The 17,511-nt window shown below is 43.3% G+C and overlaps 1 protein-coding gene across 1 annotated transcript in view; it reads right to left on the bottom strand.

Moving 5' to 3' along the window:
- LOC106808730 overlaps positions 1 to 17,511 on the bottom strand; it is a 29,840-nt gene that overhangs the window by 11,200 nt on the left and 1,129 nt on the right. The window contains exons 2-5 of the mRNA XM_014811562.1: positions 7,427 to 7,616; positions 6,692 to 6,906; positions 6,335 to 6,461; positions 5,531 to 5,808 (exon numbers count right to left, since the gene is read on the bottom strand). Of these exons, the coding sequence (XP_014667048.1) occupies positions 5,595 to 5,808; positions 6,335 to 6,461; positions 6,692 to 6,906; positions 7,427 to 7,616 (746 nt within the window). The 3' untranslated portion in view covers positions 5,531 to 5,594. The remainder of the gene's footprint in view (positions 1 to 5,530; positions 5,809 to 6,334; positions 6,462 to 6,691; positions 6,907 to 7,426; positions 7,617 to 17,511) is intronic.

The raw sequence follows: 17,511 nt of genomic DNA, 5'->3' as shown, positions 1-17,511 counted from the left end.
GATCTGTTCCTTGTTACAATGCAGTCGTTAAGGCTGTGGGTTGCTCGAGCACCGACTGCTACTAGAGGGCGTGCCAAATGTTCCGCCTGTTTTCCAAGATGCAACTTTCGCTGATGCCGAGTTTTATCTAAACGCGATGATTGCCGTCTATAAGATTCAGTGCGACAAAGAGAATAACCATTATGGAGTGATGAGAACGCTCGTAAGTACCATGGCACTATAAGGCAATACGCCGACCTATTCCGTAATGAGGTTACATAATTAATTTTCCGGATGCCGCAGTCAGCCTAAATACACCTGCCTAATTGCGTGTTCAGGATATACCTAGGTTCATGGTATATATCTATAAATATAGTGACAGATATCCGTAGTGAAAGAACATCGACCCGAATATATTTCTGAACTCTTCATATCTTGCTTGTTTCTTTACAGTGGCGAAGCTCACCGTCTGTGCAGAAAAGATAGCGAGTGGAATAAATCCAGGACTCTATATTACAGAACTGTACTCTATAGATTTCACTACCGGTGGAAAACCACTCAGTGACGAAGACTGTAGGTGAGTGTAAATTAACATATCACGTTTTCATGAGAAGTATATTTCTAAAAAGGGTTCTTAGTTTTTGCATAAAACATATATACTAACAGCACTAAGTATAACCTGCTACTGGATAAAATAATGTTCGAAAGAGTTACAAAAATTTGATACATTGAAACGAATTGCACTATTCCACTATGGAAAATGTATCGAGTCTGAGCGTTTACATGCACTGAACAGAACAACAAAATATTGGTGTAACGCAGGTATTTAACCATAAACGGTGAGCAAAATCACACAACTGTAGTGTCGTAATTTATCATTTGTGAAATAAATTGATTGTCTAACGTTGAAGACAGTGATGTACTATAAATTAGTACTACATTAGTACTAAACGAGTATTACACTAGTACATTAGTACGCTAAAGGGTCCTGCGGGTGCATACAGAAAATGAGATGGCGCATAGTCTATTTTAAAAGTTTCCGTAATTAGTAAAGTGATAAACATTGCGACCAATTATTGATTGCTAACCTTACTATTTTTTAGAAAATTTGATAGTCTCATGGTTACGCGTGACAAATCTATATGGAGAACCAAAGGAATGTGAAGACTTCTACCCTTTCGTCAAGGAAAGCACTTCGACGCTTACCGACTACGTTTGCGGAAGAGAGAATGGCGCGAATCGAGCTTCATCGTACTGGGCTGCTGTTGCGGTGATGTCAGCCGCTGCCATTGTGAACTACAATCCCATTGTGTGTTAAACTGCATGGGTATCATGTTTCGATATTATGCTGCGCGCTATTCATGTTTCGCTATATCCTTGACTTACGCGTGTGTGACAATGATCTGCGCCCGCTGTCAAAACATTACGAGGTCCATACGTTTTATGCAAAAATTAAGAACCCTTTTTAGAAATATACTTCTCATGAAAACGTGATATGTTAATTTACACTCACCTACAGTCTTCGTCACTGAGTGGTTTTCCACCGGTAGTGAAATCTATAGAGTACAGTTCTGTAATATAGAGTCCTGGATCTATTCCACTCGCTACTATCTTTTCTGCACAGACGTTGAGCTTCGCCACTGTAAAGAAACAAGCAAGATATGAAGAGTTCAGAAATATATTCGGGTCGATGTTCTTTCACTACGGATATCTGTCACTATATTATAGATATATACCATGAACCTACTAGGTATATCCTGAACACGCAATTAGGCAGGTGGTATTTAGGCTGACTGCGGCATCCGGAAAATTAATTATGTAACCTCATTACGGAATAGGTTGGCGTATTGCCTTATAGTGCCATGGTACTTACGAGCGTTCTCATCACTCAATAATGGGTTATTCTCTTTGTCGCACTGACTCTTATAGACGGCAACCATCGCGTTTAGATAAAACTCGGCATCAGCGAAAGTTGCATCTTGGAAAACAGGCGGAACATTTGGCACGCCCTCTAGTACCAGGTCGGTGCTCGAGCAACCCACAGCCTTAACGACTGCATTGTAACAAGGAACCAGATCGTCCAGTTTCCTGCAAAATTACGAATCCAGTACATGTTAATCGGTCGTCAGCTGCTTCTATTCGCTTCCCTGCTCACAACATCACCCTCGCTTCCACAATCACTGCGTAACGTCGGACAATGAGTTAAAACGCTTTTTCACGAGTATTTACCAATAATGTAGAAATTTGGTGTTTTGGTTAAATAGAAATATATACATCTTCTCCAATTACGTCTTTTCTGATAATCATATCTTAAATCCATGATATATAGGTGGAGAACAACTGCACGCATTAACGTTACATGTCATAAATCTCGTCCTAGAATGTGGGTATTTTATTCACGTGCGATGTACATTACACATAGAAAATTTACTAACTACAAAACATACCCATAAATAACCATAATAGATAATCAGAAATAATATTGATCAACTGTAACATTTTTTTAACATTATTTCCACACCCCACTCCATCCCTAAGCATGAATTTGATCACAACACGTACAGTGGTTTGATTAACGTTTTTAAAAGTGAATGAACGTATTACGTACGGACAGAACGCATCATAAATCTTTGAGACTAGCTTGGCAGGGTTGGCGTCACCACCGGCTGATATCTCTTGAGAAACATTATGGTACGCTGCCAATATACCGGTGCATTCCTGTGGAAGAACCGGATATCCTGCCACAAAGTTTTCCACGAAACCTGTGATGTTACAACTTGCTGCGCTTCCTCTCAAACCTGTAAAAATATAAAACCGTTAAGAAATAAATGAAAAAGGTTCATTTCGCCTGCTCTGTCACCACGCTCGCGTTCTCTTCTCTCATTCTCCCATATCGAACCCCGCCCGCCTTATTTGACAAACATGTAGCTATGCTACTTGATTCGTGGTGCATGTTTCCTGCGGTATATCATGCAAACATCCGGACCCGCGGCCCTGCGTCTCCTGCCTTCGGTGAATCATCCACCACTCAAAAAGACAACATCTGACATTTACGTGTATTTAGGGACGCTCAGTGTGGCCCAGCTCCACCGTTGGTAGAACTCCACCTATAATGATTACTGACAGAGCGCCTGCATACAGTGTTGCAACGTCTGACTTACGGCAGAGTTTGACAACGACTGACGTAGTTACGGTTATAACGTTGCTAGGTATATGACGGCGCACACACGGATTAGTAGTTTTCGACCACATGGTCTGCTGAAATATGAATCGGCGAATTTATAAATGGCCAAACGCCCCAATATTTCGACAGTTAGCGTTTTTCATGTTCTTTGGGTGATAAGCTTTTTGATTGTGTTAAAGAATGTCCCACCTTCACTGTATAAATGTGTTTATTCTCAATCTATTTTATAATATTATTTCAAGATTTCTCCATTGCATAGAATTTTACAATTGCTAGTAAATTATGTGTATATACTCGCAGCACCGGTAAATGTCAGATCGTGATAATCGGACGCCATTGCTACACGCATGGGCTGCATAACATTGTATTGTTGGAAACGTTACTTTAGAGGCGCTCACTCTTGCTGCCTAAGCTCTACGAACGCCACAAATTAACATAGCGACGCTCGTGCACGTCTATGTTTAACCTTCGTTCCCGCCGCCGATGCCATCGAATCAGGAGTAAGATAATATAGGATATATATATATATATTATCAAGAGCTAATAATACCTAGAGTGTACAACGAAAAAACGGGAAAATAGTGCTATTTCACGTCAACATTATTCTACTTTGCCTGCGAGTCTAGAATAATTTTATGGTATTGCATTAAGCAGAATTCTTTGCTCTCTAAAACACTAACTAATATAATAACTTATTGGGAATTGCTCATCTTAAATTACCTATACGCCTAAGTTAAATAACTACGCCCTCTGGATATTGTTGCTACGCTTGTCATAATTAACCAATTTATTTGTGTTTTCAACCGCGCAGACTAAATAGTCAACTTTTCGGCACTTCGTTAATAAGCAAAGTTTCTTAGACGCCCTTATCGCAACGCTGGAATAATCTGTCAACCATTCCGGGCGGACAGGTGAATTAGTATCTATTTGAGTGACCGAGACTCGCATACTCACCTGGCCATATAGGCGGCCATGTTTGTTCATGGCTAGAAACAGACCTGTGGCAATGCCTTTAATACGGATCAGCCCGATCCCTGGTGACGTGATCTCAATTTGCGCTGTAGTAAAGGCAAACGAAAAGGGGAATGGAAACCGACCATGCAAACAAGGAAGGTGTGCGAGGCGCGCGGACGCAATGCAAACATTATAGTATCGGCAGAAACCGACAATGTGAAAAAGTTCGCGATATAGTCACACGGAATGCGAGGAACTGTTTAGATCCGCATTTATCGAATTTGCCGTGACCGTTAGGGTTATTGTGACTCACGAGATCATTACCTAGCGGGGATCCGGGTACGGTTATTCCTCTGACGTTCCCGTCCGGCAGGATGGCAAGATGATAACCTCTCAGACAGTAGAGCTGCCCGCGCCGCGCGTCGTGTCTTGTCCACGTGGCGAGAGTTCTTCCTCTGATTAACACAAACACACAAATACAAGTATAATTTTACCTTAACTCCGAATAGGTCACAATAATTAAACTGCCGAATAGGTCACAATAATTAAACTGCCGAATAGGTCACAATACCTAAACTGCCGAATAGACTACAACTTCACGTCTTTCCACGATAATTGAAAAAAACACTGTCGGGGACGAAGTTTAAACACCGCTTATTAGCTAAACGCTATCTTCCGCTGCCCGTCGCTGTCTGGTGTCAAAAAAGCACCTACTCGCCTAGGTCCAGTCCAATTAAGAGCATTGGTAGGAACAGATAGATATGCATGACATGCCGGCATGCTGACACGTGGTGGAATACGGACCCACGAACACGATTTCGCAAGATGATGTACGTGACAAAGCACACGAGGCTCGGGGTACCAATTACCTATATTTACGTATTCAATACGGAATTCTGTGTTTAGCCGTTTTTTCGCTAACGTTTCGTGATGATGTACCATCGATAACGTAATCATAGCGTGGCTGTTGTGTACATATCTATGAAACATATTCATATGTCAAGAGAAAAAGATTATTTGAAGTGCCACTTATTTGAAGTGATTCGTGGTATTGATATTCCTATAGTATAGGAATGTCGGCGAGTCATCAACGCATGACCAGTGAAATCTCTGTTTTGTGATTTGATGTTGCACATTTCATTTCTTTTGAAATTGCACCCAAGCGCTTAGCTATATACCAGGAACCTTTTCCGTGTGTACACACTTTGTCGCGTGCGCTTTTAGATTTGCGGGGGTAGTGTACCATTCGTGTTCATCAGCCCTGCAGGTACACGGCCGGGGCAGCGGTGCTAAAGTCCGTTGCTGGGGTGTTTTCCAGCATAGCCTTAATTTGCTCGTCCACTCACGAGGAAATATGCGACTGTTAGCCTCGGTATATTATCTGTCGTGCATCTATCGTCCTCGTGTTTTTAAGTCAAGGATATAGCGAAACATGAATAGCGCGCAGCATAATATCGAAACATGATACCCATGCAGTTTAACACACAATGGGATTGTAGTTCACAATGGCAGCGGCTGACATCACCGCAACAGCAGCCCAGTACGATGAAGCTCGATTCGCGCCATTCTCTCTTCCGCAAACATAGTCGGTAAGCGTCGAAGTGCTTTCCTTGACGAAAGGGTAGAAGTCTTCACATTCCTTTGGTTCTCCATATAGATTTGTCACGGTAACCATGAGACTATCAAATTTTCTAAAAAATAGTAAGGTTAGCAATCAATAATTGGTCGCAATGTTTATCACTTTACTAATTACGGAAACTTTTAAAATAGACTATGCGCCATCTCATTTTCTGTATGCACCCGCAGGACCCTTTAGCGTACTAATGTACTAGTGTAGTACTCGTTTAGTACTAATGTAGTACTAATTTATAGTACATCACTGTCTTCAACGTTAGACAATCAATTTATTTCACAAATGATAAATTACGACACTACAGTTGTGTGATTTTGCTCACCGTTTATGGTTAAATACCTGCGTTACACCAATATTTTGTTGTTCTGTTCAGTGCATGTAAACGCTCAGACTCGATACATTTTCCATAGTGGAATAGTGCAATTCGTTTCAATGTATCAAATTTTTGTAACTCTTTCGAACATTATTTTATCCAGTAGCAGGTTATACTTAGTGCTGTTAGTACATACGTTTTATGCAAAAATTAAGAACCCTTTTTAGAAATATACTTCTCATGAAAACGTGATATGTTAATTTACACTCACCTACAGTCTTCGTCACTGAGTGGTTTTCCACCGGTAGTGAAATCTATAGAGTACAGTTCTGTAATATAGAGTCCTGGATCTATTCCACTCGCTACTATCTTTTCTGCACAGACGTTGAGCTTCGCCACTGTAAAGAAACAAGCAAGATATGAAGAGTTCAGAAATATATTCGGGTCGATGTTCTTTCACTACGGATATCTGTCACTATATTATAGATATATACCATGAACCTAGGTATATCCTGAACACGCAATTAGGCAGGTGATATTTAGGCTGACTGCGGCATCCGGAAAATTAATTATGTAACCTCATTACGGAATAGGTCGGCGTATTGCCTTATAGTGCCATGGTACTTACGAGCGTTCTCATCACTCCATAATGGGTTATTCTCTTTGTCGCACTGAATCTTATAGACGGCAATCATCGCGTTTAGATAAAACTCGGCATCAGCGAAAGTTGCATCTTGGAAAACAGGCGGAACATTTGGCACGCCCTCTAGTAGCAGATCGGTGCTCGAGCAACCCACAGCCTTAACAACTGCATTGTAACAAGGAAGCAGATCGTCCAGTTTCCTGCAAAATTATGAATCCAGTACATGTTAATCGGTCGTCAGCTGCTTCTATTCGCTCCCCTGCTCACAACATCGCCCTCGCTTCCACAATCACTGCGTAACGTCGGACAATGAGTTCAAACGCTTTTTCACGAGTATTTACCAATAATGTAGAAATTTGGTGTTTTGGTTAAATAGAAATATATACATCTTCTCCAATTACGTCTTTTCTGATAATCATATCTTAAATCCATGATATATAGGTGGAGAACAACTGCACGCATTAACGTTACATGTCATAAATCTCGTCTTAGAATGTGGGTATTTTATTCACGTGCGATGTACATTACACATAGACAATTTACTAACTACAAAACATACCCATAAATAACCATAATAGATAATCAGAAATAATATTGATCAAGTGTAACATTTTTTTAACATTATTTCCACACCCCACTCCATCCCTAAGCATGAATTTAATCACAACACGTACAGTGGTTTGATTATCGTTTTTAAACGTGAATGAACGTATTACGTACGGACATAACGCATCAAAAATCTTTGAGACTAGCTTGGCAGGGTTGACGTCACCACCGGCTGATATCTCTTGGGAAACATTATGGTACGCTGCCAATATACCGGTGCATTCCTGTGGAAGAACCCGATATCCTGCCACAAGGTTTTCCACGAAACCTACGATGTTACAACTTCCTGCGCTTTCTCTCAAACCTGTAAAAATATAAAACCGTTAAGAAATAAATGAAAAAGGTTCATTTCGCCTGCTCTGTCATCACGCTCGCGTTCTCTTCTCTCATTCTCCCACATCGAACCCCGCCTCGTTCTCGTATATATACTCAATGCTTATTTGACAAACATGTAGCTATGCTACTTGATTCGTGGTGCATGTTTCCTGCGGTATATCATCATGCAAACATCCGGACCCGTGGCCCTGCGTCTCCTGCCTTCGGTGAATCATCCACCACTCAAAAGACAACATCTGACATTTACTTCCCTTGACATAATAGGGACACTCAGTGTGGCCCAGCTCCACCGTTGGTAGAACTCCACTTATAATGATTACTGACAGAGCGCCTGCATGCGTGTAGTGTTGCAACGCACGCGGTTATAACGTTGCTAGGTATATGACGGCGCAAACACGGATCAGTAGTTTTCGACCACATGGTCTGCTGAAATATGAATCGGCGAATTCATAAATGGCCAAACGCCCCAATATTTCGACAGTTAGTGTTTTTCATGCTATAATGTTCTTTGGGTGATAAGCTTTTTGATTGTGTTAAAGAATGTCCCACGTTCACTGTATAAATGTGTTTATTTTCAATCTATTTTATAATGTTATTTCAAGATTTCTCCATTGCATGGAATTTTACAATTGTTAGTAAATTACGTGTATATACTCGCAGCACCGGTAAATGTCAGATCGTGATAATCGGACGCCATTGCTGCACGAATGGCTGCATAACATTGTATTTTGGTGGAAACGTTTTGTTGTATATGTTTTGTTGTAGGTATATGTTTTGTTGTATTGTTGGAAACTAGAGGCGCTCACTCTTGCTACCTACGCTCTACGAACCCCACAACATAGCGACGCTCGTGCACGTCTATGTTTAACCTTTGTTCCCGCCGCCGATGCCATCGAATGGTATGCAATCATGTCCCAGGTTGGCCTAGCTTTATATCATAGCAGCGGCATGTAGTACGGTAGCAGTAGAATCTCGTCGGCGCCAAAGTCCTCGGCGCGCGAAATGAATTACACCGCGCAACCGACTTTTTCCGCGCGGTTAACAGCATATATAGACACGAACACCTGAATACGTTGTTGCCTCATTATGGGAGAGGAGAGTCCCGCGCGCCCCCGGCCACAACACACGTACGTTTGCGCGTGCGGTCGGGATGATTGCGCGCGCCGAAACGGCCCGCCCCGTAAACGCGCAGACTCGCTGAGCCGAGCAACGGCCCACGCGGGTCGCGTGAGTGCGACGCCACGGGAGCGACCAACTCCCCCCCAAATTTAGTCCCAAAATATGGCAACACGTATAAGATTGTAGCTAGCGGGCTCGAATTTCCCGACTTCGAAGATAACCCGTAAGGACCTGTTGCTTCGTAAACCAACCATCCGTGCAAATCCGACAAATCCCTACTGATTTGAATAAACTTTACTAGATGTACCTGTGTGTAGAAATACATTTGTATGTGACAAGTATTGCATACTATATGCCATTCTCCGGAAATGTTACTATTATTCCCTACGGAGGCCGGCATCATGCATGTACGCAAAAATGGCCGCTGAAACGACGGATCATTTAACAGTTATCCATTTCAGTTTGAAGTTTATGAGAATTATGTCTATATATAGTGAGCTGCATGAAACTGAATGACACAGGGATAGAATATATACTGTGAATCTGTCAAGTTTTTGCTAATGAATCCGTACGGATCTCCTCGGGGTGATCGCAAGAAACTCGCAAGAAATACGTAGCACGATCCACCCCTCGGATTCGCAGATCTGCTATATAACCGTTATATCACCCACGTATTTATATATATCCGTACACTGTATATACACCTGTAGCTTAGGACATGAATACTGTAATTGCGAGGGTAGGGTCTCCCCCCCCCCCAAAGGAGGTCCTTGAGTCGCTCGCCACTACGTAATCCACTATATAGAATATAATCCACTATATAAAACTATCCATGCACAAGCACTTGGAACGTCTCAATTAAAAAAATTAATGGTAAATAAACATGAAATGTACCAAAGAACAACTATAAAGAGCACTCTATATTACTGTGTAGGTTGTGCACAATGGCGTGCGCGCCATGTGTTGCAGCGGTGTATTGGACGGTATTGAAGTGAAGTTATTAGGTCAAATCAAACAATATAATTATATATAAGTGTCAGTGTGCACACTGCAGCCGCGTGAGGAATGGCGGCAGTCAGTGTTTGTTGCACATAGGATTTGGACGGAATTTACAGGAAACTGTCGGCAATAATAGGTGAAAGAGAGCATAGAAACATTAAGAATTTGGTAGTAAATAGATTTCGTATTTATAGTTAGCATTATATTTTATTGAAACGCTTCAAGCACAGGCACTTGGACCGTTTCAATAATAAAATGATGGTTAATAAATACAACTTGTCAGTACTAGACCTACCAGTACCAGTAATACTAACTTTACCACCAACCTAACACCCTAGTATTAAACCCCCATAATATAATATACTAGGGTATAATATAATATAGTATAATATAAAATAATAAAATAGTATACTACAAATACTATTACTAGCATTAGTAATTAGTAGGGGGGTAGTAAATAGATTTCGTATTTAGTTAACATTATATTTTATTGAAACCTTTCAAGTGCCATCCGTTAACATTTATTTACAAGTAAACTCCAATACAAGTTTGGCGAAGATGTGACGTTACAGCAGTACCGCAACGTCACAGTAAGTGACCGTTTACAGTGTGACGTACGTGAATACAGCGCGTATGGGGGACAGACTTGTTCCTGTGGTTCTAGGACAAATACCCCCCGGACAATCATCCCCCGGACAATTACCCCCGGACAATTACCCCCTGGACAATTACCCCCATGCCATTTACCCCCGGACAATTACCCCCCGAATATTTACCCCCCGGACAATTACCCCCCGGACATTTACCCCCGGACAATTAACACACACGCACGTACGCACGCACGCACGCACGCATGTCCGGGGGGTAATTGTCCGGGGGGTAATTGTCCGGGGGGTAATTGTCCGGAGGGTGATTGTCCGGGGGGTAAATGTCCGGGGGGTAAATGTCCAGAGGGTGATTGTCCCGTGCGTGCGTGCGTGCGTGCGTGCGTGTGCTTGTATCGAACAATATCAGGCATCTGCTTGCTGCCAACCGTTAAACTGCGCATGTGCGCATATGACGTCAATGTTTGAATAAACATGAAACATCGCTATTATATTCAGGAGGGTAAATGTCCGGGGGGTAATTGTCCGGTTTACGTACACACGCACGCACGCACGCACGAACGCACGCACGTGTACCTCTCTCTCTCCCTCTCGTCTCTCACCCTCCCTATCTTATCTCTCTCTCTCTCTCCTCTCTCTCTCTCTCTCTCTTGCCACTCTCTCCTTTATCTTCTCTCTCTATCTTTCTCTCTTTGTGACACTCACGCTGTATTATGTCATCGGTTCAACTGTAACACGGTCTACGCTTACGTTGACGATTGCCGGTACGTACTGTGAACGTCCAACATCCTTCGCCAAACTTGTACGCTGCTATGATATATTATAAAGCTAGGCCAACCTGGGACATGATTGCATACCATTCGATCAGGAGTAAGATAATATAGGATTATCTTATATTATAATATCAAGATAGCCTAATCTAATCACTTAAGAGTGTACACGGAAAAACGGAAAAAATAGGTGATATTTACACCATGATTATACTCTCATTCTTTTGATGCCTGGGTACGAGCTAGAACTAACTCTATCGGTACTGCATATTCAGAATTCTTTGCTCTCTAAAACAAGGACCAACCGCTTGTCAATAGAAACTCCTTAGGCTGAGACTATTTGGCTCCTAAACTCCCCTCCACAGGCCATCACAGCGCCTCGAAATCCACATCAGCAGCAACCTACACGCCTCTAAGGTTGCTTTCGTGAAATTTCGGGTTTCCGCCTAGAATGAAACGGCAGCGTTCGTTTATCATAGGCTGCTGTCGGTGCGGCATCGCTATGCCCTTATCTCCCGATTATTATCTATTGATATCTATTATATTACTATCACTGATAAATATATATATATCATCCTTATATTATCTTACTCCTGTTCGATGGCATCGGCGCGGGAACAAGGTAAATAGACGTGCACGAGCGTCGTATGTAATTTGTGGCGTTCGTAGAGCTTAGGCAGCAGAGTGAGCCGCCTCTAAAACTAAGTTTCCAACAATACAATGTTATGCAGCCATGCGTGTAGCAATGGGTCGATTAGTTCACGATCTGAATTACGGGGCTGCGACGTATATACAGTAATTACTAGCAATTGTAAAATTCTTATGCAATGGAGAAATCTTGAAAGAATATATGTAAACAAAATAGAATGAGAATAACAACGAATTTTATACAGTAAGCGTGGGACTCTTTAACACAATCAAAAAGCTATCACCAAGAACATGAAAAACGCTACATGTCGAAGTATTGGGGCGTTGGCCCATTTATAAATTTCGCGATTATCATCTTCAGCAGCCCATGTGCGTCGAAACTACTAATCCGTGTGCTGCGCCGTGCAATTATACCTAGCAACTTGATACCGTAACTACATCAGTCGTATGTCAAAACTTGCCGTAAGTCAAGACGGTTGCAACACTGTATGAGGCGCTCTGATCAGTAATACATTATAGGGGAGTTCTACCAACGCGTGGAGCTGGGCCACACTGAGCGTCCCATAAATACACGTAAATGTCAGATAGTTGTGCTTTTTGCAGTGGTCGGATGATTCACGAAGGCAGGAGACGCAGGGCCGCGGGTCCGGATGTTTGCATGATATGACCGCAGGAAACGATTGCACACGCACCATCAAGCTAGCGTACTACATGTTTGTCAATAAGGCGGGCGGGGTTCCGATCAATGGGAGAATGAGAGAAAGAGAACGCGAGCGTGGTGAACAGAGCAGCGCCGAAATGAACCTTTTCATTTATTCTTAACGCCGTTTTTATATTTTACAGGTTTGAGAGACACGCGCAGCAAGTGTAACATCACAGGTTTCGTGCGAAAACTTTGTGGCAGGATATCCGGATTCTTCCACAGGAATTGCACCGGTAATTGCAGCGTAACCATTAATGTTTCCAAAGAGATATCAGCCCCCGTTGGTGACGCCCACCCTGCAGCTAGTCTCAAAGATTTATGCTCGCGTTCTGTCCCCACGTACGTTAATCAAACCACTGCTACGTGCTTTGTGATCAATGTCATGCTTAGGGATGGAGTGGGGTGTGAGAACATAAGTGAAAAAAAATGTTACAGTTTGATCAATATTATTTCTGCATTATCTATTATGCGTATTTATGGGTATGTTTGCTAGTTAGTAAATTTTCTATTTGTAATGTACACGCACGTGAATAAATACCCATTCCTAGGAGAGATTTATGGACATGTAAACGTTAATGCGTGCAGTGTGTTCGCCACCTATATATCATGCGATGTTAAGATATGATTATCAGCAAAAGACGTAATTGGCAGAAAGCATGATATCATATTTCTGTACTTAACAGGAAACACAAAATTTTACGATTATTGGGTAAATGACTCGTTGTAAAATAGCGTTGTAATCTCTATTGTCCAAATCGTTACGTAGGATTGTTGGTAAGCGAGGGTGATGTGTATCAGGTATGGTCGGTGAGTTAGAAGCAGCTGGACGACCGATTAAACATGGGGACCTGGATTTCATATATTTTTGCCAGGACAACTGGCGACGATCTGCTTCCTTGTTTAGCAATCAGTTTTTTGAGGGGCTGTGGGTTGCTCGACGGCCACCGATCTGCTACTAGAGGGCGGTGCCAAAATGTCGCCTGTTTTCCAGAATGCCATACTTTCGCTGATCGCCGAGTTTTATCTAATTAGCGCGATTTGCATGCTCGTTTCTATAAGATATCAGTGCGAAGACTAGAGATGCGGAAGGACCTATGTATGGTTGATGAGAACGCTCGTAAGTACCATTGGCACTATGAAGGCAATACGCCGACCTATTCTCTTCGGTAATTGAGCTGTTACATTATTATTAATTTCGGATTGCCCGCAGGTTCAGCCTAATGATCACCTTGCTTTAATTGCGTGTTCAGGTATTACCTAGCGTTCATGGTATATATCGTATAAGATAGTGGACACGATATCCGTAGTGAAAAGAACATCGACCCGAATATATTTCTGAACTTCATATCTTGCTTGTTTCTTTCACAGTGGCGAACGCTGGGCTACCGTACTGGGTGCAGAAAGAGTAGCGAGTGAGATGAGAGTTCCAGGACGCGTGGTGTTATGTACGGAACTGCCTACTCTTATAGATTTCACTACGGTGGGACAACCACTCAGTGACGAAGGTATCTGAGCTGGTGGTCAGTGTAGAGGATTTAACATATCCGTTCATTTGTTAGGAATTTATGTTATTTAGAAAGTGTTGTCAGTTGCAGATAAAAGATGAATATACTAACAGCACTTAAGCTATAACCTGCTACTGCGATAAAATAATGTTCGGAAGATTGATGTCTAAAAAGATTTGAGATCATTGAACGATAGTGCCGTACTATTCCACTATGGGAAATGTATCGAGTCTGAGCGCTTTACATGCACTGAACCAGACAGTACAAGGTTGGGGCAGCCGTTGGTTATCTTTTTGCCGAGTGGTGTTTTGGGTGTTGTGTTGTGGTGGCCCTCCTCGAAAACATCACATGCGGACCCACGGTCGCCGGCAAGAGGCCCGGCCCACCGCCCCCCTCGGCGGCAGACCACACGTCATGGCCTCCGGCGGACATTGGGGCACCAAAGCACCTCCGTCGTGTCACTCCGAGGCGGCGCCGCCTCAACACCCTGACCCGCAGCCAGCAAACTCGGCCTGTCCGGCACCACCCGCAAAATCCACAAACTCCTCGGGGAAGACCGCAAAGACACAAAAAAAAAAAAAACAAAAACAAAAAAAAAAAAAACAAAAAAACAAAAGAACAAAAAAAAAAAAAAAAAAAAAAAAAAAAAAAAAAAAAAGAAAAAAAAAAAAAAAAAACAAAAAAATAAAAAAAAACAAAGAAAAAAAAAGAAAAAAAAAAAAAAAACTTCCCACCCGCCAGCAATACGTTGGTGTTAAAACGCAGGTATTATAACCATAAACGCGTGCAGCAAATCCACACGAACTAGTAGTAGTCGTTGGTGAAGATTAAATTGTTAGTCTAACGTTCGACAGTGAGGTACTATAAATAGTACTCACTCTCTCTCTCACACTAGATACATTAGCTACGCTACAAGGGTCCTGCGTCGGTCGCATTACAGAAGAGAATGAGATGGCGCATAGGATCTATTTGAAAAGGTTTCCGTCAATAGTAACACAGTGATAAAGAACTTGCGACCAGATGTACGTGATTGCTAACCTTACTAATTTATTTAGAAAATTTGATAGTCCTCATCCGGTTAACCGTGACTAAATCTCGGGATGGCAGAACCAAAGGAATGTGAAGACTTCTCACCTATCGTGGCAAGGAACAGCACTTCGACGCTCGGACCGACTACGTTTCGCGAAAAGTAATCGGCGCGACAATCGACTTCTCGTCACTGAGCCTTGCTGTTCGGTGATGTCAGGGCCGCCTGCCACATTGTGAACTACAATCCCATTGTGTGTCTTAACTGCAATGGCGTATTCATGTTAACGATTTATTATGACTGCGCGCTAATTCTGTTTCGCTATATCTTGACTATACCCGGTGCTGTCGCACAAGGATCTCGCCGCCCGCTCGTCAGACACATTTACGAGGATCATGAATTATTAGGAATATCAATATAGTTATGATTATGATATCTTCTGTTGATTCTACCTGAAGAATTAGTTATGAATCATTAAGAATCAGTTCTTCAGCTTCGTAATGTAAGAACCAGTACACAGCATAGATGCGCACGCGACATTACACATACGCTGCTGAGCACGAATTGAACGCTTTAAATTACGGACGGGGGGCCCCCCGCAGCGCGCCGGCACCCCACCCGGCCGCGCGCCGGTCGCACACGCAGGCGCACATAAAACCAACACCCCCCATCTCCCACCCCCCAGCCAACACACCCTCTCTCTTCTCGGGGCCTGCCGCGGGGCCCGCGGGCACGCGCCCCGGCGCCGCGGCCGCGGCGCGGCGCGGCGGGCGGGCGGCGGGGGGGCGGGGGGCGGGCGGCGGCGGCGCGGGAGGGGCGGGGCGGGCGGGGAGCGGGGCGCGCGGGGAGGGCGCGGGGCGCGGGGGCCGGGCGGGCCGCGACCCCAACTTCTCTGCGCTTTTTTTTTGTGGCGCGGCGGGGCCCGGGCGGGCGGCGGCGCCGGCGGGCGGGCGGCCGGCGCAGGGCTGGGCGGCGGCGGGCGGCGCTGGCGGCGGGCCGGAGGCCGCCCGGCGGCCTGCGCGGGCGCCGGCGCGCGCGCCGGGGGCGGCCCGCCGCGGGGCGCGCGCGCCCCGCAAAAGACTTTTTTTTTTCCCCCCCCCCCCCCCCGCCCCCCCCCCCCACGGATCGAATGCTTCGAATTCACGGATCGAATAATTCGATTCAGAAGTGCATGGTCGATTCGGTCGTGCAGAAGGGATCTACGACTACAGGATCGAATGGTTGATTCGCAGCTCGAATGATTCGATTCAAGAATCGGAACGATTCGGATTCCAAAATCGAACCGACTTGATTCCGAATCGAACGATTCTAATCCATATTGAATGGTTTTTGATTCCAAAAACAATGATTTGATGCTAGATCGAATGCGTTTGATTCTCTTTTCTGATATAAAATCAATATGTTACATTTAAAACATGATAAATGCTAATACATCGGAATTAACAGGCTAGTATGAGATGATCGCAATTGTACTTTGGCAGGAAATTCATTGTCGACTTATTCGCATACTACATATTGACTTAAATAATCAAATATCATAAGGCCGATAAATCAATGAATATGCAATAAATTCACAATGTTAATAATGGATAAATCAAATGTTATATGGATAAATCGAGATGTTATATGTAGAAATCGAATGTCTATCATTGATAACTCCAACCATAACAACAAAAAGTCCGATTATGAACAAGAAACATTGCGTATAATCGCGGTGATTCGGGGCGGTTGCGGTGGCGCTTACGATGTGCTACACTACAATTGAAATTTTATTTAGAAATCACAGCGCGGCTATATTAATTTTAGAAGCTAAACTGTACAACATATCAAAATGAATTTGGACACTGATCCGCACCTTCGAGAGCGGGATCCCAGTGAGAGTTTTTAAGAATATCGAAATGATTTTAGTACTATAAGAACACATAATCCACTATAATGCACGCGTAATTTCTATTTAAAATATACGACGTTGACGTGATCAAAAAAACGGCTCAAGCCTTGACATGCTAGGGTCGTAGCTATGCCGTTGACCAGGATTCGAAACCTGGCGGTATGCGCGCCACAACGCAAGTACTAAACCACTATACGATCACGGCTTAATGCAACACAGTTGACGTCAATCCTATAATTATTGCTAACGTATATCTGTTTTGTTTTTTTGTTTTTGTTTTTTTGGAGATGCGATTAATGCATCTTAAAAAAGCTTCGCGCTTAGTTAGTAGCAGATCGTAATAGTGGGTCGTACCTGCGGTTGTCGCGCCGTCATAACTCAGGTCTCAGAATCTTGGTCACTGCATAGCCTACTGTGTAGCGAAAGTGGTCACGGCTATGAGTGTGTTTTGGCTGCTGATGAATTTATTCATAATAGGCTGCGATAAATTTCATCATGTGCATTCCGGTGGTTGAATATGATAACTGGAATACACGTAGATACATGTTAGATAGTGATAAGTAGAAGCTGACTGGATATGATAAACTGCTGAGAGG

The sequence above is a fragment of the Priapulus caudatus genome, unplaced genomic scaffold (genome assembly GCF_000485595.1).
Source record: "Priapulus caudatus unplaced genomic scaffold, Priapulus_caudatus-5.0.1 Scaffold300, whole genome shotgun sequence".
Lineage (NCBI taxonomy): Eukaryota > Metazoa > Priapulida > Priapulimorpha > Priapulimorphida > Priapulidae > Priapulus > Priapulus caudatus.
This window is presented reverse-complemented; position numbering and strand designations above follow the sequence as displayed.